The 21,896-nt window shown below is 39.0% G+C and overlaps 3 protein-coding genes across 3 annotated transcripts; all 3 read left to right on the top strand.

Annotated features, from left to right (window-relative positions):
• Nucleotides 1-1,146: 1,146 nt before the first annotated feature.
• Nucleotides 1,147-11,740, top strand: camk1gb (calcium/calmodulin-dependent protein kinase IGb). Its single transcript, XM_080898224.1, has 13 exons — nucleotides 1,147-1,371; nucleotides 3,248-3,359; nucleotides 6,597-6,722; nucleotides 6,900-6,974; nucleotides 7,071-7,209; nucleotides 8,647-8,770; nucleotides 8,910-8,985; nucleotides 9,187-9,299; nucleotides 9,387-9,465; nucleotides 10,448-10,535; nucleotides 10,903-11,252; nucleotides 11,340-11,438; nucleotides 11,574-11,740. The coding sequence occupies exons 1-12, from the start codon at nucleotides 1,248-1,250 to the stop codon at nucleotides 11,395-11,397; spliced, it is 1,464 nt and encodes a 487-aa protein (XP_080754350.1). The 5' UTR covers nucleotides 1,147-1,247; the 3' UTR covers nucleotides 11,398-11,438; nucleotides 11,574-11,740.
• Nucleotides 11,741-15,178: 3,438 nt separating this feature from the next.
• g0s2 (G0/G1 switch 2) lies at nucleotides 15,179-16,030 on the top strand. Its single transcript, XM_080899116.1, has 2 exons — nucleotides 15,179-15,238; nucleotides 15,369-16,030. Exon 2 carries the CDS (start codon nucleotides 15,387-15,389, stop codon nucleotides 15,738-15,740), a length of 354 nt encoding a protein of 117 aa, XP_080755242.1. The 5' UTR covers nucleotides 15,179-15,238; nucleotides 15,369-15,386; the 3' UTR covers nucleotides 15,741-16,030.
• A 381-nt stretch (nucleotides 16,031-16,411) lies between these two features.
• taf8 (TAF8 RNA polymerase II, TATA box binding protein (TBP)-associated factor) lies at nucleotides 16,412-21,878 on the top strand. The gene is made up of 8 exons (XM_080898974.1): nucleotides 16,412-16,563; nucleotides 18,324-18,483; nucleotides 18,772-18,870; nucleotides 18,956-19,018; nucleotides 19,124-19,248; nucleotides 19,362-19,509; nucleotides 19,621-19,763; nucleotides 21,431-21,878. The coding sequence occupies exons 1-8, from the start codon at nucleotides 16,516-16,518 to the stop codon at nucleotides 21,569-21,571; spliced, it is 927 nt and encodes a 308-aa protein (XP_080755100.1). The 5' UTR covers nucleotides 16,412-16,515; the 3' UTR covers nucleotides 21,572-21,878.
• The last annotated feature ends 18 nt before the right edge of the window (nucleotides 21,879-21,896 follow it).

Raw genomic sequence — 21,896 nt, forward strand, 5'->3', positions numbered from 1 at the left:
GCTTTGTTATATTTTCAATTTCATAATGTTCAAAATGCTTTCAATTCGGTGAAAGATCTGGACTGCAGAAAGCCCAGATCAGCACCTGGATTCTTCAACTTCAAAGCCTTGCTGTTGTAATAGATGTAGTATGCTTTTTAGGATTGTCTTGCTGAAGTATGTAAGGCCTCGCTTATAAGAGACATTGTAAGGATGGGAGCATATGTTACTCTAAAATCTCTGCATCCCTTTCAGCATTATTGGGATGCCGATACTAATGCACCCCCTATGTCATCAGAAGTGCAGACTTTTGAACTGAGTACTGATCAAAAACCCAGATGGTCCCTCGCGTCTTCAGTCCAGAGGATGCACTGTCCAGGTTTTACTGTAAATATTTCAAATTTAGATTTGTCTGAGCACAGAACTGTTTTCCACGTTGCTTCAGTCTGGATCAGGTTCACATATGGCTTCTTCTTTAACCTGAATTTCCCGTTGGCATGGTGATAAACAGCCTTGTTTCAGACAGATGTCAGATAAATGAGGGGTATTTTCATAATGCAAACCTGCTCTAGAGTCCAAGAATGAAAATATGAAGATGGAGCACAATAGGTCCACTTTAATTAATCATTAATATTTTACAGGTAGACAAAATGTTTTGAAATGTTAGCTCTACATCCAATTGAATTATTATCTAATTTTGCAGACAAAACTTTAATTTTGACAGGTCACTCATACACCAGGATATTATTTATTACACTGGCAGTAACTTATTTTAATTTAATATTGCTAATTAATTAAATCGTTAACCAATGTATAACTAATGTATATACCAATATTTAGTTTGTTGCTGAAGTCTTTCCTCTTCATTGGTGTCACAGAGCTGCAGAAAATCCACTTTCATTCAGCATTTAAACACAACATTAAAAAGACTCTGCATAACAACCATAACCTGTGTATAAAGCTTTTATAAATTGTCATATTTTTTTTTAAATTATTTTATATTGAGCATCATCAAAAATTAGTCGTCATATATTTTAAAATACAGCCTACTTGCTTGTCGTGAGCACGGCGTGGGCTGTTTTACATGAATCGTGCTGTTTTACAATAGGAGGCCGTTTCTACGCAGGAAGCGCAGTTTTCTATAAAACCTGAAACTGTGTGGAAAGATGTGATGCAGCGGCGGCAGCAGCGAGTGCACCAGCCTCAACTGTGCCACAAGTCTCAATGAGCACCTGTGAGACTCTCCGCCCCTCCCATCGACTATCTTCATGGATGTAATCTCCGACTTAACAACAGGTACTTGTAAGGTCCCAGATAAAGTAATCTCCCCAGACCTCGCTGAGCTTTTGGCAGGAGAGTCAGAGCAGAGCTCCAACCGCGCAAAGTCTCTAGGTAAGTCTCAGTCAGCGTGCTGATGAATGAACCTCTTCTTTATTAAATTAACTATACGTCTTCAGATGTCTCACACTACAGTAATTAAATCTAAAGAGCTGCAGATTGGAGATTTTTTTCCGGCCTAGGATGAGGCAGAGGACCTGATGTGTAATTTATATTCTGCGCGTAAATTGGGTAGTTTTTAAACGTCCTGCATCTTGAATAGATCTGTCTTGAGTACATTTATGTGTGTATATTCAGAAGTGTTTCTGCTCAGGCGTGGCAGATGTGTGCTTCAAGCTTGATCTGAATATCTGATCATCCGCCTGTTTGCCGCAGAGTGATCTTTCCACGGATGCCGCAGCGAACTTGGTTCAGCTGTTGGTATGATGCACGATGCTGTATCGCGAGGCACCGCACGGGACATATCTGCTGTCATTTACTGACAGAGGAGCCTGTCTCCGTGCTGCAAGTCACGTCATTTATCGGTGTACCTATGCGTGAGATAACGTGGATTTTCTCTCCCACCTTTTTTTTTTTTTTTTTGCACGATGGCAGAAACGTGTGGCTGAGCTTTAAGCGTGAAGTTGATGAATAAATGACAAAGATAAGGTGAAAGTTTTCGTAAAGGGAACCGGATGTATTAAAATGTAAATCACTGATGCAGGTTTTGACTTTGCAAATTAGGTTTTGGATGTGGTTTTGGATCCCCCTGCTGAGTTTTATGTTGTGATCTGTGCTGTTAAAACAACAACACACGCTCAGGATGAAAAGAAGTACTGCAGGGGAGGAGTAAACAACAGGAAACCCCTTTCATATCAGATCCTCTGTGCTCATCACTGTCTACATATGTATTTATGTATATAAATCTGGACACTGGATTATTAGAATAAATATGTTTCTGAGCTTTAGGTTTTGGTAAATTTGCATATGCACTGAATTGAAACTGTTTTTTCTGCTTTATTTATTCATATAATTTATGTTTTTATACCACTGTCAGCAGATACCACTTTAGCAATAGTATACTTAATTAATTAAGATATATTGTCACATTTAAAATAATTTGTTCTAGGCTGTTCTAAGATTTTTTTAGTTTTTTTTTTTTTTTTTTTTACCTGTGATGGTGTCAGGTATACAGATCAGGAGTTAATCCATTATATAAGAGAAAAGGGGGCAGGAAATCAGACTGAGTAACTTGTCCTTCTAAAGTGTTCCTAATCCTCCTCAGTACATTGAGTTCTACTCAACAAGTCATTCTTGTTTTAGATGCTCATCATTTGAGAAAATACAATCATTTTTCTCATTATACTGAATATATTCCTGAGCTGCAAGGTATTTTCTTTTCTAAAAAGTTTCATTTACAACAGTTATAAAGGTTAATTTCTTTTTCAAATGATTTTTTTTTTATGTCAGGAAATAAAAGTGACACACTAGTCTCACATTTCATTCCCATTTGCTTTTAGATTGTGTATCAGCCTTGTTGATACACAGCTTTATGATACAGCATCATGTGGTGCTGATGTGGGCCAAGCCCGGCATAGCTTTACACCTCCCTGTGTGCTAGTTACAGCGCGGATTAGTGCGCTAACCTTTTGTCAGCCAGACAGAGACCGGCTGACAAAAGCAGTCTCACCGGCTGCTCCCACCTGTAGACAGTCTGAGCAGCTCAGCAGACGCGTCAACCTTCATAGCTGCTTTGTTAGGACTTTTCAATAATCCCAGATGACTTTTTTGTTTACATTTACAATGACGAGGAAGCCTGTACACTGAGCCTGGATGGTTTTTGTTTGTTGCAGTTGTATGCAAATAAACTAAGGAAACAAGGGCAATGTGGATCTTTTCCTTTGAGTGACATCTATTCTTCTGTCTTTTGCTTTTCCTTAACATCAAAAAGAATTCCCTGGCAAAGCACCTGCAGACATGGGTCGTCAAGAGGCCGACTATGTGTGGAAGAAGAACACTGAAAACATCCAAGAGGTTTTTGACTTCATGGAAGAGTTGGGATCGTAAGTATCATTTAACTCACTGTAAGATGACTTTGATTAAAGTTTAAAAAATGTTTAAGTAACTGAACAGTTTTTTGCTTCCCTGGCGAATGCTTTGCACCATTAGATGGTTTATTTTACTGATACTGATGTGAACTGCAGTGGCTGGCATGATAATAGCCATCAGCATGCTGTTTGAATTAGAGGACAGATTACTGATTTGATTGGATTAACATGCTAAGGCTTACTGTACTTAAGTATTGGCAGCAAGATGCTCTAACTGTTAGACAACTAGGCTGATTTTCCAGAGGGATCCAGGCTTTGGCATCAGTGCAGCAGTTCATTCACAATTTTTTTTTGTAATTTTTTAAATTTGCTAATCATTGCTTTTTAGTTTTTATATGCAAACAAAACAGAGGAAAATGTAAATATTTGATTATAAATCTGGCACAAATAATAAGACAGTAGAATCGTTATTGAGGTCAGGGGTTCTCGAAGTTTTCATGACTGAGTGCCAACATATGATGGAGACTTGCACAGGAAAAATGTGATAATGTGATAACGTGATATTCTGTGCCGGGTTTAAACAATTAGTGAAGTGACTTTAAATGAAAAAAAGCAGCAGTATTTATCAAAGTTAGGACAGTTTAATTTTCTATGAAGGGAAGAACAGAGCTGGAATTAATGAGAAGTGCTTCCAAGAACCGCTGGCACATTTGCAATTAAAAAATAAAAACTAAATAAGAATCCACCTAATGTTATTGCTTTCTAACATCTAACTTTGTGCTGTACACATTCAGTCGACACTCGCTCACCTGCGCTCACCTAATTTTTGTCACGGCGGTGATAAAAACCAGTGGCAGTGTTGAGTATTTTGCAATAGACTGGAGAACTACTGGTGAGAGACTAACATTAAATCATGATGTAAGCTAGAGTGCTGCCAGAGTGAGAAAATAGAGCTTACTGTGCTGAGGGCTGAAGAGGCTGCCAAGAGGTTTTATCTAACACATCATCAATGATTGGACTGTGAAGGAGGCAACACCCTCCTGAGCAAAGAGCGTTATCTAATTTGGTTCAGTTCAGTTCTGTTGGTCTACAGCAATTACTTTTATTCCCCCCAAACAATTTGAACACCCAAGAGTTTCACGTAAAAGTGGGAAAACAAATTTTAAAATTACTTGTAATGCGGTTATTTCTGTGGCACCTCCCCTAGAAGAGAAGACAGATTGGATTACTGCTGTCTGAGCCACCCAGTAAGTTTGCTTTCGGTGAACTCTCTGAATGATGCCTATTCCCGGGTGAACATTTTCGTTTTTTTGTGTTCTGTCACAATAAAAGCAAGAGACTCCAGAAGGGACTGGAGATTTTGCAGTCTTTCCCACTGGGCCTCATCAGACATTGTGTAAACAGCATCCTAATGGTTTCTTGGAAATAGGGACTGAGTTTATTCGGGGTTAAGAAGAACCACCAGAGTGCATTGAAAAGCAGTGCGATTTTAGTCTGTACTGAATTCTAAGCACTCAGATTCACACAGTCGGGTGAATTCTTGCAATTTCTGATCGCTCCTAATCTTTTTGATCATGGTTGTTGCTTAGCTTTCATTTTCAGGTCTTGACCGGCAATTTTTCTTGAAAGTCAAAGTATTTTTTTCAAGTAGGTCCTTGGAACAAAAATCAAAGCAATTCAGGGAAAGTAGTGCTATAATGGGAAAGGGACAGCTTGTTCCTGACTGCCAAACTGAGCTGGAATTAGAGTTTATATGAACGTGGGAAAAGTGGTCTGCCGATAGTTCTTGACACCTGCCTGTGACCTGACCTACACATGGTCCGTTGCTGACCTTCTGTGCCTGGAGCCTGCCACCGTTTCCTTTGCGTCAGGGATAAAGCACCTAATCCACCCAGTAGAACAACTATTCCCAGACAACGCTGAAGATAGCATGGACACAGGAGCACAGCGCACAATAATAAGCCCCTGACATGTGAATTGTTAAGTCACAGAGGTCCTTACAAGAGCTTAATTAAACCCTTTGATATTGCTATTTCTGCCCTGAGTTGATTTTAAATTATCAGAAAGTTTCCTTTCCTAAATGATGTAATACGACAGGGAGAAAAAAACAAAGTCATTATTGACGGTTACACAACAGAAGCCTTTAAAGTCTTTAAATGCAATTATGGACTAAATGTTTTTCTGGTGATCTTGTTTATACAGTAAATTAGAATCAAAACCTGTATGCGCAGTTAGCTTAGCTCGACTTTTACAGCTTTAGTATTTATCTATACAAAAATACATATGGTTTATGGAAGGCTCCACACTATTCACAGTCTCTGCAAATTCAGCTGCTTATCTCAGTTTCCAAACTAAGCACAGCTAACCAGCTCTTTATCATTTATTCAACATAAACCATTTGCTCACGTTTACAGCAACCTTCAACTTGACGTTGCCCACCAGAGACGCTTGTGAGAATGCATGTATGTAGATGTATCATGTCAAACTGGACATAAATAAATATGCCAACCTCATAGTACAGTAAGTGAGTATGAGTCAATATGAGCCAGTATAATCAGTATGAATCAGTATATCCGATTGTACTCCTGAGAACAGCACAGGTGAATACACAGCTAGAGAGTAGGTGTTTGCATGCTCAATCCAGGGAGCTTAGTCACCTAAACCAAGCAGAATGTTCCAGTACTGAGAACACATCTGTGTGAAGTAATGTGAGAGAGGACATCTTTGTCCGACGTTTATGTTCTTAAAAAGAAAAACAAACAAAATAATGGAAATGAATGTTCCAGTCTCATCTCCTAACTCTGCAGGAAGAAAACAGCCTATTTCCCAATGTCCTACTAACCCTGCAGCACTTCCTCATTCAGGAAATGGGACTTGCATTATTATATTTTAAATCATAAAGAAAATAAAAATAGGATGTGTCATTAATTAAAAAATAATGTGTTTAAAACATGAGCCCTTCAAATAAAAGTTGGCTGAAAACCAATAACATTTAATGTATGCACAAATTGAGAAACTGAATGAAGCAATAGCTTCTCCCAGTTGCACGAGAGCAATATAAAAGTAGACACACAGGAGTCCAATGTTCTGTGTTGTTAATGTGCCCATGTTATATTAACAACAGCCCTCTAGTAATAAGCGAGAAGGCTTATTTCCCCTTACCAAGGGAGACTTTGTGTGTTGTTTCAAAGCAATCAGTGAAGGCATCATCAGTAATGTATTTTCAATATGTGTTTATGTGTTAATGAACAGTGGGGCATTCTCAGAAGTTTACATGGTGAAGGAGAAGAAGACGGGAAAAAATTTCGCCATGAAGTGTGTGAAAAAGAAACAGAAGAGGGATCTGAATCTGGAGAATGAGATCGCTGTGCTGCGAAGGTAATTCACATGTGAATTTTTATGAGCCTCCAGCTTTCATCTCTCAGACGTGAGCACAGGAGGAGGATTGCCATTGATGTCGGGTTTTTTTGGATGTTGTTTGGGTTGCAAGTATGTGGAACTTTGTGATAGGTATAAAAGCAATGTCATAATGAAAGCATCATGTTATTTTTACAGAATTAAACATGAGAACGTTGTGGGGCTGGAGGATTTCTATGAAAGTCGAACGCATTACTATCTTGTCATGCAGCTGTGAGTATTCCAGATTTTGTGTCCAATATTATCAAATTATCACCATAAAAGGAAAAGGAGCATATAGTTTTAATGCTGGCGGTGGCTCTGTACCAGGGTTTCAGGCGGTGAGCTATTTGACCGTATCCTGGATCGGGGGGTGTACTCAGAGAAGGATGCCAGCAGAGTGATTCAGCAGGTGCTGGAGGCCGTCAGCTATCTGCACCAAAACGGAATAGTGCATCGGGACCTGAAGGTATGGCTGATAATATCCCAAACACTAGTGAAATATATGGTTTTTCTCCTTTACATCACATTTGACTCATTTGTATCATGCTTACTCCTTAAACCCGAGGGTACATTAGATAGAAAGATAGACAACATACAGTATTATAAAGAAAAGCCCAACAATTTGCCTTCTTGACGAAGCACTTTGCAGCATAATGGAGACCTCAGGGGGAAATTGGTTGGGATAAGGTGACAGAGAAAAGGGAAAAGATGTCCATGGAGAGATGAAAAATGATATGGTGTTTGGCTGGCTGATGGGACTTTTAACATCAGGAACATTTAGCTTTAAAGACAGATATATACACTCAGAGGAAAGAAACAATAATGTGCAATAGCAGGATCTAAATGAATGATATACATGTGGAGGAGACATTCTCCTTACATCATGGGAAATCCTCCAGCAGCCTGAGTCTTTAGCCGCAGGAGAGAGGATTTCTGAAGGCTCTGCCTGCCATTGTAGTTTCTAAACTGGAGGAACCACAATTAAACCTGCTCTCTGACAGCAGTTCTAAAGTGGGACAATATGCTACTATGAGGACTTTAAGACATGTTGGAGCAAAACCAATTCAGTGCTTCACAGGGAGCCAATGAAAAGAATCTAATATGGGCAAATGAAGAGAATCATTTTAGCTACTAACTCCATTGTGTGGCTCAGCTGGAGACTGCTGCAGCCGTTAGGTAACAAGAAATTACAATAGTCCAGCCTAGAAATAATAAATGGCCTGATTAGTTTCTCAGTGTCACTCTGAGACACAGTATTATGCAGGTGAAAGAGGGCCCTCCTGGAGACTTTTTATGTGCAGGTTAAAAGACATATGTTGGTCAAAAGTGAGCTTTAAGGGTTTAGTGGTGCTTGGAACTGAGGTACTGGCATTCATAGAAACTATCTGGTAAGATGGTGTGTTAGAACCGTAAAAGGTAATGAATTACTGGATCTATAACTATCAGCTTATTGATGGAACAGCCTGGCAGAGCCATTGTGACTTATCCATCTGGTAATTATCCATACCTGAATATCATTTACAGGGTCATATGTTGAAGGGGTTTTTAATTCTTAGCTCATCAGAAAAACTAACTTAACCTTTGAGAGAAATTCTTAGAGAAATAATTTGACATAGTTGACATTATTTAGCATACAACTAAAGAGCGGTTTTACCTTTGCAAAACAGTAGGTACCCCAAAGCTCAACTGTTACTTGAAGTCCAGACCTCATTAATCATATAGATAATACTGCTTTGATTTTTTCCCCCTCTTGCTTTGGCTTAATTTACAATATTATCACTTTGACAGAAAGTAAGATATTAAGAATTTGTTCCACCACAGGTGAAATAACTATTTGAGAAGTTCTTCATTGAGGACATCAGTGTGTGAACAGCTCTCGTCCCTGCTTTTTTCCCTTGTGCAGCCCGAGAACATCCTGTACTACAGCCAGGAGGAAAACTCCAAGATCATGATCAGTGATTTCGGCCTGTCGAAGATGGTAGACAATGGCATCATGTCGACAGCCTGTGGCACCCCAGGATATGTTGGTAAGAAAACATGTCATTCTAGAGGAATAATCTCACACTCGCTGAGTTAGACCCTCAGAGTGGGTCATACTGCATGTTACCGATGCTTCACGAGCTTTTGAGCAATCACTGATATAGCTTTAAAATTTTCTCTAACCAGCTCCTGAAGTTTTGGCACAGAAGCCCTACAGCAACGCCGTTGACTGCTGGTCTATCGGAGTCATCACCTACATCCTGTAAGTAGAAAGCTATTCACCACCTGCTCCAGATTTTTCTCTTAGTAACAAGACGATCAGATTAAAGGCCCCAGCTGTGTCTTATGCAATGACACAGTTACCTATATACAGAAAAATGGAGCACATTGAGTCCATGCATGTACCATGTAGGGGATTTTTTTTCACAGATGCTAAATGTTTGTATTTATTTGGTTTTTTCAGACTTTGCGGTTACCCCCCTTTTTATGAAGAAAGTGAGTCACGGCTCTTCTCCAAGATCATGAAGGCACAGTATGAGTTTGACTCACCATTCTGGGACGACATCTCTGAATCCGGTAATTACACTGAAAGATGGCACACACCGACTGTGTTTCTAATCAGCGTTGTCTAAGCTCTAATGTATCTATTGTTTTTTTCTGCAGCCAAGGATTTTATTCGTAACATGATGCAGAAGAATCCCAAGATGCGCTACACTACAGACCTAGCGCTCAGACATCCATGGTGACTACCACTCATACACTACACTTGTATTATGGAAACTTATTATGCTCCTTTCACCCATGTTGACATTTTTTGGACTTTTTGGCATTATTTATAGTTTACTGTAATCCTTTTTTATCTGACAATCAGTTCATTCACAGTCTTCAACAAGACAATTTAGCATTTTCTCTCTTTTTATCAGATCCTCTATCACATTAGGGACATTTGCTCTCACTGACATGACCCAATGCCAAAAGCAGACAAAAAAACAGCATTTAAACCTCATTATTTGAGATTCTGATTATATTTAATATGAAAACCCACCCCAAAAGTTGATTCTGTTCATTAGGACGTAGCGTTTTTTACAGTGGGAGAAATGTTTCATTTGCCTAATGACTGAAATTAGCACCATTGAAGGAACAATGGGCTGGGAGTTCAGTTCCTTGATCATTAATATGCAAATTCTAATGAGCATTGATCAAAGACCACTGATCAATGGCCATGAGTACCATTTGCAGAGAGTTGGGGAATGGCTGCAATCAAACCTGCAGTCCGCTGAAACTGAAGACATCACTGAAGACGCTACGTCCAGATAAACAGAATCAACTTTTGGGGATTTACTTTCCTGGATGATTGAGCATGCATCAAGACATGAAAACCCACCATTGTACCAGTATAGTTGTGACAAAACAATAATTACATATTATCTTTTATTAATGACTCCCTTTTTGTAATATAAGTACATATTTTGTGCAGTATAGTAGCATGTCTCGAGCAAAATTCACAACTGTCACTGAATTATTACGTTGTAACAGTTAATGTGTAATAGTCCATAAAATGTCATCTAAGCCTGATCATAAAATAACTTTCTACAATTAACATTTTAGTGGCACTGCACACAGGAGGCATCAATCTTCCTGCCCAGCACCAGTTACAAATGCATTCAGAATTAATCTCTACCTAAAATAAATTTAAGCTTTCTGTGCCGTCATTCGTTTTCCAGGATTATTGGGAAGACAGCTCGGAGCCAGGACATCTACTATTCCGTCAGCGTTCAGATTCAAAAGAACTTTGCCAAGTCCAAGTGGAAGGTTAGTCTGCACGGATTTCTTGGCTTCAGTGTGGTAACCTTACTGAAGACCTGCAGTTTATAGTAGATTAATCGGGTGCCAACCTAAATCCTTCCTGGCCAGGGAGACTTTAATAAGATACTGTTTAGTAATCGAGGGCACTAAGGGCTGATGTAGTGCATACACTGCCTAGGAAATCAAATGCACTTGGCTGCTCAGTGGTAAAAAAGAAGAAGAAAAGATCCTAAAATATGAATCTATAATTTATCAATCAATGATAAATGAACAAGACATTTCATTTAATGTCTACTCAATATCACCATATATAAGGACATCTAAAGTGAAGCTAGGCTATTTTTCAACCTCTTTTTTATATTCGCTTTTACAGCAAGCCTACAATGCTGCTGTTGCCATCAACCACATGAAGAAGCTGCAGCTGGCCCACTCAGAGCAGGTCCTGAGGCAGGCCAGCATCCCAGACATCAGGGTCATCGACGTGTCCTCCCCAACGAAAAACCGGAAACATCTTGATCCAGACAAGGTTGAGCCCAAGGTGCCAGAGGTCAACGGGAGTGTGCAGGGGACACATCACATGTCCTTGCCCACAAGCCATGTTGAACTAAAGAGCCACTGCCACCCACTGAAGACCAGTCAGAGCCATTGCAGTGCACAACACGCACCTACAATAGCTGAACAGGGAAAGCATGTGTACCACTCAGAGCCTGCCAACCTGAATGGGTTTGTAGCTGTTTTATATCAAATTGTGACCTTTGACCTTTTGAGTTTATAATATGGCTGACTAAAACATTTCTCTTTTGCTTTTAGATACGGTAAAAAAAACAATAATAGCAAGACCATAACTGGTGTTTGCGCCATCATGTGAAAGCTGCACAGAGTTTACATGGAAATAAAACATTTTACCTGGTAGGTACACTTAAAGCATGTGGATATAATGAACAAATACATTAAACTGTTTTTAAATTACACTTTTATTATTAAACTACAGTTTAATGGTGAAAAATGTATTTCTCACCCTGAATGTATTTCTGCCCTCTACAGGTCAGTGTTGCTGTTTTGACCCAGCATACAGCTGGTTTGCGTCAGCAGCTCCCAGGTACTGAGAACGACAAGTGGTTGATTCAAGCGGTGTGGGAGATCCACAGTCTGTGTGGAGCATTTTATTTTGGAGAGAGTGCCTAGGAAGCTTCCCCAAAACCACAACGAAACTCACACGCTCAGATGCACGAGTCTCATTTTTAACCAGAACATTTTTGACAGTATTCAACAGAACTGTGTGATCTAGGACGGAAAGCAATGGATTAAATGGGCTCATCTCTAGCCGGGCTTTGCATGAATATCCATGTTGTTTATGGTGACGATGTTCCTGACCACTGGTTTTTGATGGGGCAGAAGTCAGATCATCCGAACACTTTGTGTTCATGGTTCCATGCTTAAAATAATACACACAATGACGTCAATGACAATTATTGTACTTGAAGAAAACCGCATGCTTACTGCATCCAATAAGCCATACTGATGTAATTTAATATGGTAAAGTTGTCTCATATTTTTGTTACTTTCTTTAAGTTAATTGTTTCGCTAATTTATTTTTTTAATTATTTGCTTCTTTTTTAAAAAAATAAAATAAAATAGAGCAGATCAAATTCAAATTTGAAATAAAAATATATATAACAATGTATATTTAAACAAACCTATCATTAACAGTGTAAATGCCACAAGTATATTCATTAAATGCCATAAACCTACTAGAACTTTTACATTCAGGTAAAGTCTATTGTTAGAAATGTTTATTCACTTATTGTAAGCGGTTTACTTTGGGCAGTCTGCTGTTTGTCTTGGTATGTGCTTTGTAATGATGGATTTAACATATATTCATGTTATATATGTATTATGCTGGGAATCCTGTATACTCAAAAATAAAGGATCTGCATTTGTTTTGCTGTGGTTGTTTTACCTTCACTCCTGGTAAACAAATTAATGGTAGACTTTGCAAAATTAAATTAAGCTATTGCCAGTACATACACTAGCTAATCAATCACAGTATAATCAGCAGGCAGCTCAATGCATGGTCAAGATGAGAATACAAAGCAAGGTGATTTGCAGTAAGTTACTTTGAACGTAGCATTGTTGCTTGTGCCAGATGAGTTGGTCTGCATATTTTACAAAATACTGATCCTTTTTAGCACATTTAGCACCACATTGAATCCTGAAGCTGATGGGCTACAGCAGCAGAAGGCCACACTGGATCCCTGCCAGGTAGGCAACAGGAAACTCCGGCTACAGTTTGAACAGGCTTTGTTCAGACGTGTTTACTTTCTAATAATAGATTTTTTCTTCTTCTTGTTAATTTCTGCAACTTTCTGCAAACTTGCATGTTATTAAGCATCACCCTAATATAAATACACCATATTTGGGACTCATTTAACCTGAGCTGGTAACCTCAGTTAATCTAACCAGCAAGCCAATTAGCAGGCTGCACTTCTGTACTTCAGCCTTTCCAGCACAGTCAGGATTACAAGGAGCAGCGTACTTAGAACAGCACGTTCCAGACGGAGTAAATTAAGCCAAGTAAGCCAACAGATACAAAACATGTCTTTGTGACCAGGTTTAAACAGCTTTTATTATAAGATGTGAATAGGAGTCAAAAGCTGAGAAATGTATGTTGACTTAAAGGGTGCTTTAGATTATTATTCATTTCACCCCATTTATGAATTTCCTGCAAACACTGTGTTACAGGTAAAACACTCACTATTAAAATCTCTGATATAAAAAAGTCACTGTGTGTGTAATTTTCCTTTCACATATAAACATTTTAAATACTGTGGATCTAAACTCCTTCTCCCCTTAGCTCCTGTTGAAAGAGTTTTCACATCCACATTTGTCATAAAACTTCCCCCTCAACCACAGCATGGTGCCTTGGTGAAGTCCAGAATAGAGACAGACTGTTCATTTCAAGCAGAAGTGACAAAAAAATGGAGCAAAGGTCTCCAAACAGTCTCAACATTTTCCCAGCAGAGGCAAACATAAATGCCCAGAGCTGAGTTGCTCAAAGAGGAACATTATCGACTGCGTAATTATTGCGTTATTACCTGCAATATTTTAGGCAACTCTGCAATCCAAAAGTGGACAAACGGGGTGAAAGGTTGTCCCTGGATTAGCTATGAAGAGTGGAATCAGTGTGGATACTTTTTAGCATTTTCTCCTGTATTTTACTCTGACCTGATGTATTAGTATGAAATTCTTTACATAGAATCTTCACCTCCATTTTCAGTTCAAAATCTCAAAGTACTGAAAAAATAATGCTTTATCAAATCAAATCAAATCACTTTTATTGTCACATCACATGTGCAGGTACATTGGTACAGCACATGTGAGTGAAATTCTTGTGTGCGAGCTTCACAAGCAACAGAGTTGTGCAAAATACAAGAATGGCTACATCTGAAACTAATAAATATATGTACAATATATAATAGTATATGCATTTCTGGATGTGTATACTAAATATTTTTCTACGTGTGTGTGTGTGTGTGTGTGTGTGTGTGTGTGTGTGTGTGTGTGTGTGTGTGTGTGTGTGTGTACACATAGTTTACAAATTAAATAGAGTAAACAATTAATAAAATATATAAAAATATACAGAGTTGAGACATTACTTTAATGTAATGTCATGAGTAATCTGTATAACTGCTGCATTTTACTTAGAGAATTATATTAATATGCAATGTGACAGTTACAAAACTAATAATAAGTGTAACTTATTTGGTCACTACCAGCACAGCTAAAAGTCAAACTGGATAAAATGTTAAGCATGATTCATCTGGTGTACAGATGTTGAAGCAATGTGTGGTTGTCATTTTCACTCAGTGATGATGTCTCTGTGACAAAGATCAGACACATTTCCCAACTCGCTACTCTTCTCTCGTGCAGCAGGGAACTGGTTCAAAGTGCAGAGAGTTTGAGACACGTACACACGCATGTACTGTCAGCATTTTGGACAGATTTAGGTACAGGAGCAGAGCAGCTCAGGACAGCATGATTTGGGGGATTCTATTGACCCTTATCTTCTAATGAGGCTTATCTATTGCTGTTCAATAGGGGGTATTCCATGTGTAACCAATACTGTTGTCAGACAATAACTATTAACCAATAAATGGGGCTGGCTTTCCACAGCCTAGCATACTCTTATTGGACACTAATGAAGCTCTCCTGATAAAGATCAATATGCATGGTAACAAAGCACAAACCCAGGACTGTTGTTGTTCAGTGGTCCGTAACATGTTAACTGTCTGAATGTTAACATCCTTTATTTATTTATTTTTAACTTTTCTTAAACAGTGCCTGTGTGTGCTTGAAGAAGTTAATGAGTACCAACTAATGTTGCAAAGCATTACTTACTGTCAGAACAATATAATGTTTACTGCATGAACTGCACATGCAGAGTTCAGGCAACATGTCACATCACATGCATTTCATCACATACAGGGATTGGATGTGTCTGCCCTTTTACCCAAACAAGTTCTAATCTCCAACAAAACAATTGGAGTACAAGTGGCCTCATGAATATGCATTGTGTCCCCAGTGTGGGCGTTAACCTGGCCCTGCTTGGGTTTAAATATGCAGGCTCTGCCTTTGCCTCTGCCTGCAAAGCCTGATTACTCAGAACGCACAGAAAAAGAGAATAAGAGAGTTTGTGCGTGTGCTTCGACGTAAGTATTATTCTCTTTTTTTGTGGATAGTAGAATTTTTGCATTTTAATTAAATGGATTAGTTGTCAGGAGTAAATCTTTGTTCTCTTTACAGAATATCTGGTTACAATTGTTCCTTTTCTTTTAACAGACTCATCGACAACACAATATGGAAAACTTTGGCGAGATCATCCCATTTGCTAAAGAAATGCTGACACAGAGGCCCAGCCGGAGCATGCTGAAGATCTACATGCTCGGCTCTACTCTGGCAATGCTTGGCATGGTCGGGGGACTGGTAGAGATGGCTTTCCTGCCCTTTGTGGAGAGAGATACTGAGGAGGATGAACCAGCAGAGCTTATCATCCTGAAGAAGAAGGAGAAGAAGCAGGTGCTGAAGCCACACACTGCCTCTGCTGATAGTGAAGTTGCTGATGTGGTGGATACAGTAATGCCCGAGGAAAAAGCCAAATATCTTTTGACTTCAAGGCGGAGAAGCTCAGCCAACCGCTTACATGCTTCTTAAAGAAACTTTCTCCTCTTCACATAAATGGACACTAGAGATGATGGTAATGTTGGTAAATCAAGTCATTGTGCGGAAATGGCCCATTCATTATTTCAAAAATTGGTTAAATGTGCAGTTTGCTCCTGTTGACTGGGTAAAAAATGAGATGAGATACAGTGAAGACTGCGGGTTACAGTAACGTTGGCTGCTGGGCAGCAGATATTTGTGAATGTGATGTGATAGATGTGATGTAAAAGTGGAATGTGTGTGATTAAATTTGTTTTGCACCCTAATAAAAATATATTTTTTTCTCCAAACAATTGTCTCAGACCATGACTTTAATATAATCTGTGGGGTAGGTTACTTCAAAGAGCAGACCTCATGTTATAATTAGCAAAAAGAGAGAAAATGTAACTAAAAAGATGCAACTGATCTTTTAATCTCATTTTTCTTCATTTAATGCAATAATTTTAGAACTATGACTGGAAAATATATTTTAAAAAGTATCACAAATACCTTTTTCCAAGTACTTATTTTGTATTACAAATAACTAAAAGCCTGCTATATTAATTTTACAGCAGAGGATTTTCACAAATTAGAAGCAAGTTGAAGCAGGTGTAATTTTACAGATGAACACTCGGGGGCGACAGACAAACAACGTGTGTGATACGATCGTGATACGGCGGAAATAACGTCATACAGTCGTGCCGTGTTTACCAACGGCGGCTAAACGGTGTTCGGAGAGATACAAATATAAATCTGCTCAAAACAACGAGGAGATTTCCAATAACTGCAGATGGCGGATCCTGCGGTGGCGTCGGGAGGCCCTCTGAATGCGGGAGCGGTAAGAAATGTTTTTTGGGTCACGGAGAGGAGGCGGATGTAGCATGTAGAGCCGGATTCACGGTGCATGGCTAACAGTCAGACTGCACTGAAGTCCTAATTCGATTTAACAACTTTAAATAAATATGATTTAGTCCGGTGAAAGCTTGAAATACGTTTTTATAGACTATAAGGTGGGTTAACTTTATCTATGTCAGTGCTTACCCTGTCTGAATAAATGTTTGTGTCCTTACAGTGACAGGAAGAGGTACGTTTCACATGTTCTTTAGTCTTAACATATGGGCACATCCTCATCTAAATTACAGGTGTGAACAAATAGAGTCTATACCAATATCACAAACACTAAATTTAGGGAGAATGAAGGGTTTAGCAACACTTCTTGTATTTTTCATCGATATTTGGGGTAGACCAACAAACCGTTCGAGCGGTTCCCATCTGTCTGCTAACTACAAGGGATGGCTATTAATAATATTTTAAACAAGGTCAGTTTATTTATGTAGCACCTTTATTATTAATAATAAAGTGGCACAACCATTCAGTACGGTTTAGTTTTATTTATATAGTGCCAATTCACAGCAACCCCCCCCCCCCCCCCCCCCCCCCCCCCCTTAAGGCGCTCTATATTATAGACAAAAAACCCTACAATAATACAAAGAAATCCAACAGTCAGACCACCCCTAGGCAGCTTTAATGTTTGTCTGTTTTGTTTGGCCTATAAAGTATAAATCGTGCCTATTTGGATCTAAAAATGCTGGCGGAAAAAAAACGAAAATTCAAAAAAATGTTTGATCTTTGTTGATATCCCTGACGTTTACATGAGCTAACCATGCCACTACGTCTGGATTCAAAATGTTGAGGACAGTCCAGTTTGTTTGTTTGTTGTTTTTTTCCCCAATAAATACAGCAGCAGATTTTAAACGTGTTTTCTGTCCACATGGTTGGGGAAGGTTCAGTGAGCATTTGCAGTATGTGTTATCACTTTGACTCAGAACTGTTGCAGGGTCTCCAGTGTAATCAATGGAGTGAGCGTTGCAGTTTGGAGCTGCTTTAGTACCTCAGGGACAATGCAGCTTGCTGCAGTGGCAAAAATTAAATCTCTCAATTACACAAATATATCTTACAGAAACATGTCCACCATCCTAAGCTCACTAAGAGCTGGATGATGAATTAGAACAATACATTTTAATATTAACATAAAATTAATCATTATAGAATTGATTCAGATAAACAAAACGTCTTTTTAAATCACCCAGAGCCCAAATATTCTCCCACTTTCACCACCGGCACTGGGAATGTTTAATATGTCTGTTCAGTAAGGACTCTTGAGAAATGTTTGTGAAATGTAGAAAATATGACGATTTTGTAGGTTTAATGGCTCCTTGCCACTATATTTGTTAAAAGTCACATTTATTTCTAACATTATAGTAATAGCCCTCATAACCGTAGTGTATGTGCACATTGTTGGCATATTGGTGTGCCTACCAAGCAAAGGGAATAACATACACTGTGTGGTAAATTTGCAGGGCTTGGCTCATTACTCTCTGTTTGTTTTACTTCAAATTACAAAAGCTAATGTCCATGTGCCCCTTAGCTGTAAGTCAATTAAAGATTCTGGAACCATGTGTCTGTTTATTTAGCCTTTTAAAGAATCCTTTAGTCCCAAGTGTGTTGTGACTATAGTGATATATTTTTCTCATAAAGACAACAGCATGTCTATGTATTTCTGTTGTATACCCTTATTCACATTTATTTTACTTCCAGCGAGGAAGTGCTGGTAAAGCAACTTCTAGCCCTGCAGAAAACTACCTCCTGGCACGCCGTCGCACTCTGCAGGTCGTTGTCAGCGCCCTGTTGACTGAGAGTGGCTTCGAGAGTGCGGAGAAGGCAGCTGTGGAAACCCTAACTGAGATGTTGCAGAGCTGTATGTATGATTTTTAAGTGTACACCATCCACTGGGAAAGCTGTAAATCTTTAAGTGCCACTTTTACAATATATATCTGAACACCAGTGCAAGTACACCTCACTTCATTTAACCTACTTTCTTAAATAAACACCAATGGGAATAATTTTGGTTGAAGTTGGTGAAAAAAAGCTGAGAAACTGACATAACTGAGCCCCTGTAGACTATTTTCAGAGCAGACGTTTCTTGAATTTGCAGTTGGTTGTTGATTCATGTTTACAGAACTGATTCTTTTTTCTCTGTTTTTAGATATTACTGAAATAGGTCGATGTGCCAAAGCATACTGTGAACACACAGCCAGGAGCGTCCCGACACTGTCAGACACAGTGGTCACGCTTATTGAAATGGGTAAGACCTCCTATAACACATATGGATTAAACGTTGCTAAGGGAACACAATACTGATTCGATTTATTCTGCTTGTGTCATTAAAGGTTTCAATGTTGATACTTTGCCCATATATGCTAAAAGATCACAAAGGATGGTCATAACTGCCCGTAAGTAGGAACTCAGCTCTCCATTATTAGTATTAAAATGAATGACTTGAGACCTTTTGATCCAGTGGTTTTAGATGTGAAAAATGTTTTATTTTTTAATTTCAGCTCCAGTGACAAATGCTCCTGTGACTCCCAAAGCGCTGTCAGCTGGACAGAAGCGCACACATCCAGCCCACATCCCCAGCCACTTCCCAGAATTCCCCGACCCTCACACGTATATCAAAACACCTGTGAGTCAGAACTTTTCCACTTCATCATGGAGATCCCTAGAAAGCTGGATTGTGTATTATAGAAGTAGAACTGTGCTAAAAAGTAAGCCACTTAAGAGTTTTTCTTCCTGTAGACTTTCAGAGAACCCGTGTCAGACTACCAAGTGGTGAGAGAGAAAGCAGCAACTCAGAGGAGAGACGTGGAACGAGCACTTACACGCTTCATTGCCAAGACTGGAGAAACTCAAAGCCTATTCAAAGATGACATCACTACCTTCCCATGTGAGTGATTCTCAGTAAGCTGATCTTTATTTAAAGCCAGATTATGTCTTGTGATTACTGAATGAAGCATGCTGCATTTTCACGAGTTCTGCTTCCTGTGATTGTCATTAGTAATTGCAGCGCAGCCGAGCACCATCCCATATCTCAGTGCCCTCCTGCCCTCAGAGCTGGAACTGCAGGCTCTGGAGGAGACTGACTCCTCTGAGCAGGATGACCAGACTGATGGCGAGAACACAACAGGAAACGCCATTACTGTAAGTCTCCATGTCCGGGACCTGGTGTGCCATAGATATATATAGTATATATGGTATAAACAGAAATTGTAAAGCAAATTAATATCTTCTTGGGATATTTCACAAAATCCTGAATCTTTGTTAAATTAAAATTGTATCACACATTGAAATTTTAAGGAACAGAAAAAAAAATTGCTGCTGCTGGCAGGCGTACAGAATCATCTGATCGCTAAATGTTTGTGGATCTTCTCTTACTGTTACTGTAGTGACAGGGAAAGATCTGTTGCAGATTAGCCTGAACAAATTTAAGTGAGAATCTGATCTATTTCATTACCGTGATAACAGAATTTCAGGGTCATTTTTTTTCAGTATTAAGCTCCATTAGTTGCACAGGGTTATCAGATTTTCAGAGAGAATATTGGTCTCAGTACAGATGCTCAAGTATATTAGCAAACACGTGGGAGAAGTTTCTCAGAAAACCAGTAGATTTTCTTAGGAACTGAAAGCTACTCAAGCCTTCCATAAACTTTAATAATGGAGCTTTTGTGAACATTTATTTGAGCTAATTTCGAAGTAAAAAGAGGCTTTATGAAACTGAAGTAATTTCAACCTAGGGGTTTTGATGTCATAGTGCATTTCCATGTTCTGGTTGAGTTCTGTTGCCATCAAGACATCACACAATTTAAAGTAATTGTTTTAAAATGGGAGAGTTTTGTTTATGCTGAAAATGTATACTTGAAAGTTGATATCATCCTCATATTTACCCTTTAAATTGGACCTATAATGCTTCTTGTTTATTTTCTACCCTGTCTGTTACAATGGCGGATGCTCATATTAAAGAAGTTTCAAACAAAGATTCAGCACAGGTGATCTGTGAGCCAAAAGCCTGAGCTTTTTCGCTCACAGGGTCTTGGCTCTGTATGATGGTGAGAGAGATGTAAGAGTGGATATCCTTAACAGAGCACATAGCTCTGGCTGTGAGCACAGAAGCCCCAGCCATCTGCAGTTTGTTTAGGAGGTGCTGCCAAATTTAAGGTGGCTGGATTTTTCTGGGGATTGATTTGCTTGAATTTAGGAGGGCATACAAAGAGTCCAGTAAAAGATTAATAAGGATTATTTTGAATGTTGTGCATAACAGCCCCCCTTTAAATGTGAAAATACAGCCAAGGAACAGCTCAGCTTAACAGAGTGACTAGAAATGGGATGAATTAGCTAGCAGCTAAACTATTAAAATAAAGCTAATGCACTTCTGAAGCTAGGAAACGTGCTTCATTCATTTAATACATACCAAAAAATTAAACAAACAAGTAATGTTTCATGCTCTAATTACTTATCATTAGTATCCTGGTTAATGCTGGAAATCAAACTTTCATTACTTTGATTTCAATGAATTCATAATTGTGTAAATTACTTTCAGTGTGTTGATAGGGTACCCGTGTGTCCATATTGCAATCATTATGTTCAGCTAAGCTAATCACATCTAAAGTGGCATTTATACATCTGCATGAAGCCCACACCCAGAGCTACATCATAACAGGTTGCATCCAACCCTAACTTAACTCTGATTCAAGTTTTCTATTTACCATGTAGTTATACGTTGGTACCTATGCCAACAGTTAGCAAGAAGTTTCCCAGAATGCCCTTCAAATATACCACTGCTAATATTGTTTTACATTTCCATCATTCAGGATGATCCAGGAGCTGACAAAGAGAATTCCATGCTTCCTCCCAGCGGCGTAGTTCCATCCACCAAGGCTAGTGAGGACAATGTAATCGACAATCCGTACCTCCGGCCGGTCAAGAAACCCAAAGTAAGGAGGAAGAAATGAGAAGGGACGAAAGTTAAAGAAACAGACTCATATCTGCTCCAGTCTTTGGTGCTTACAACAGTCCAGTCAGTGATTCCCTGCACAGGGGAAGTGGCCCGGGGTTGAAACCCGCTGCGTGAGCTGAGACCAGCGACTGCTTTGCCTCAGCAGCGGGACCAGTACTGCAGACTGACTTCCACAGAAGATGGCTTTTTTTTTTGTTGTGTTAAGTGTCACCTTTTCAGCTGTTTAAAAATCTGTCCTACATTATTTTGTAAGCAACATCTTTATGTAACATACAGGTCACATAGGAATTCTGTCATTTTGTAATTAAAGGAAATTAAGT

The sequence above is a fragment of the Rhamphochromis sp. 'chilingali' genome (genome assembly GCF_963969265.1).
Source record: "Rhamphochromis sp. 'chilingali' genome assembly, chromosome: 12".
In the NCBI taxonomy this organism is placed as follows: domain Eukaryota; kingdom Metazoa; phylum Chordata; class Actinopteri; order Cichliformes; family Cichlidae; genus Rhamphochromis; species Rhamphochromis sp. 'chilingali'.

Bases quoted from the DNA above. Each gene is read 5' to 3' on its own strand.
- g0s2 (XM_080899116.1), top strand. From the start codon at position 15,387: ATGGAAAACTTTGGCGAGATCATCCCATTTGCTAAAGAAATGCTGACA.
- camk1gb (XM_080898224.1), top strand. From the start codon at position 1,248: ATGGATGTAATCTCCGACTTAACAACAGGTACTTGTAAGGTCCCAGAT. The intron at 7,210-8,646 runs GTATGGCTGATA...TCCCTTGTGCAG, and splicing joins TAGTGCATCGGGACCTGAAG to CCCGAGAACATCCTGTACTA. The intron at 9,466-10,447 runs GTGACTACCACT...TTCGTTTTCCAG, and splicing joins CTAGCGCTCAGACATCCATG to GATTATTGGGAAGACAGCTC.
- taf8 (XM_080898974.1), top strand. From the start codon at position 16,516: ATGGCGGATCCTGCGGTGGCGTCGGGAGGCCCTCTGAATGCGGGAGCG. The intron at 19,019-19,123 runs GTAAGTAGGAAC...TTTTAATTTCAG, and splicing joins AAGGATGGTCATAACTGCCC to CTCCAGTGACAAATGCTCCT. The intron at 19,249-19,361 runs GTGAGTCAGAAC...TTCTTCCTGTAG, and splicing joins ACACGTATATCAAAACACCT to ACTTTCAGAGAACCCGTGTC.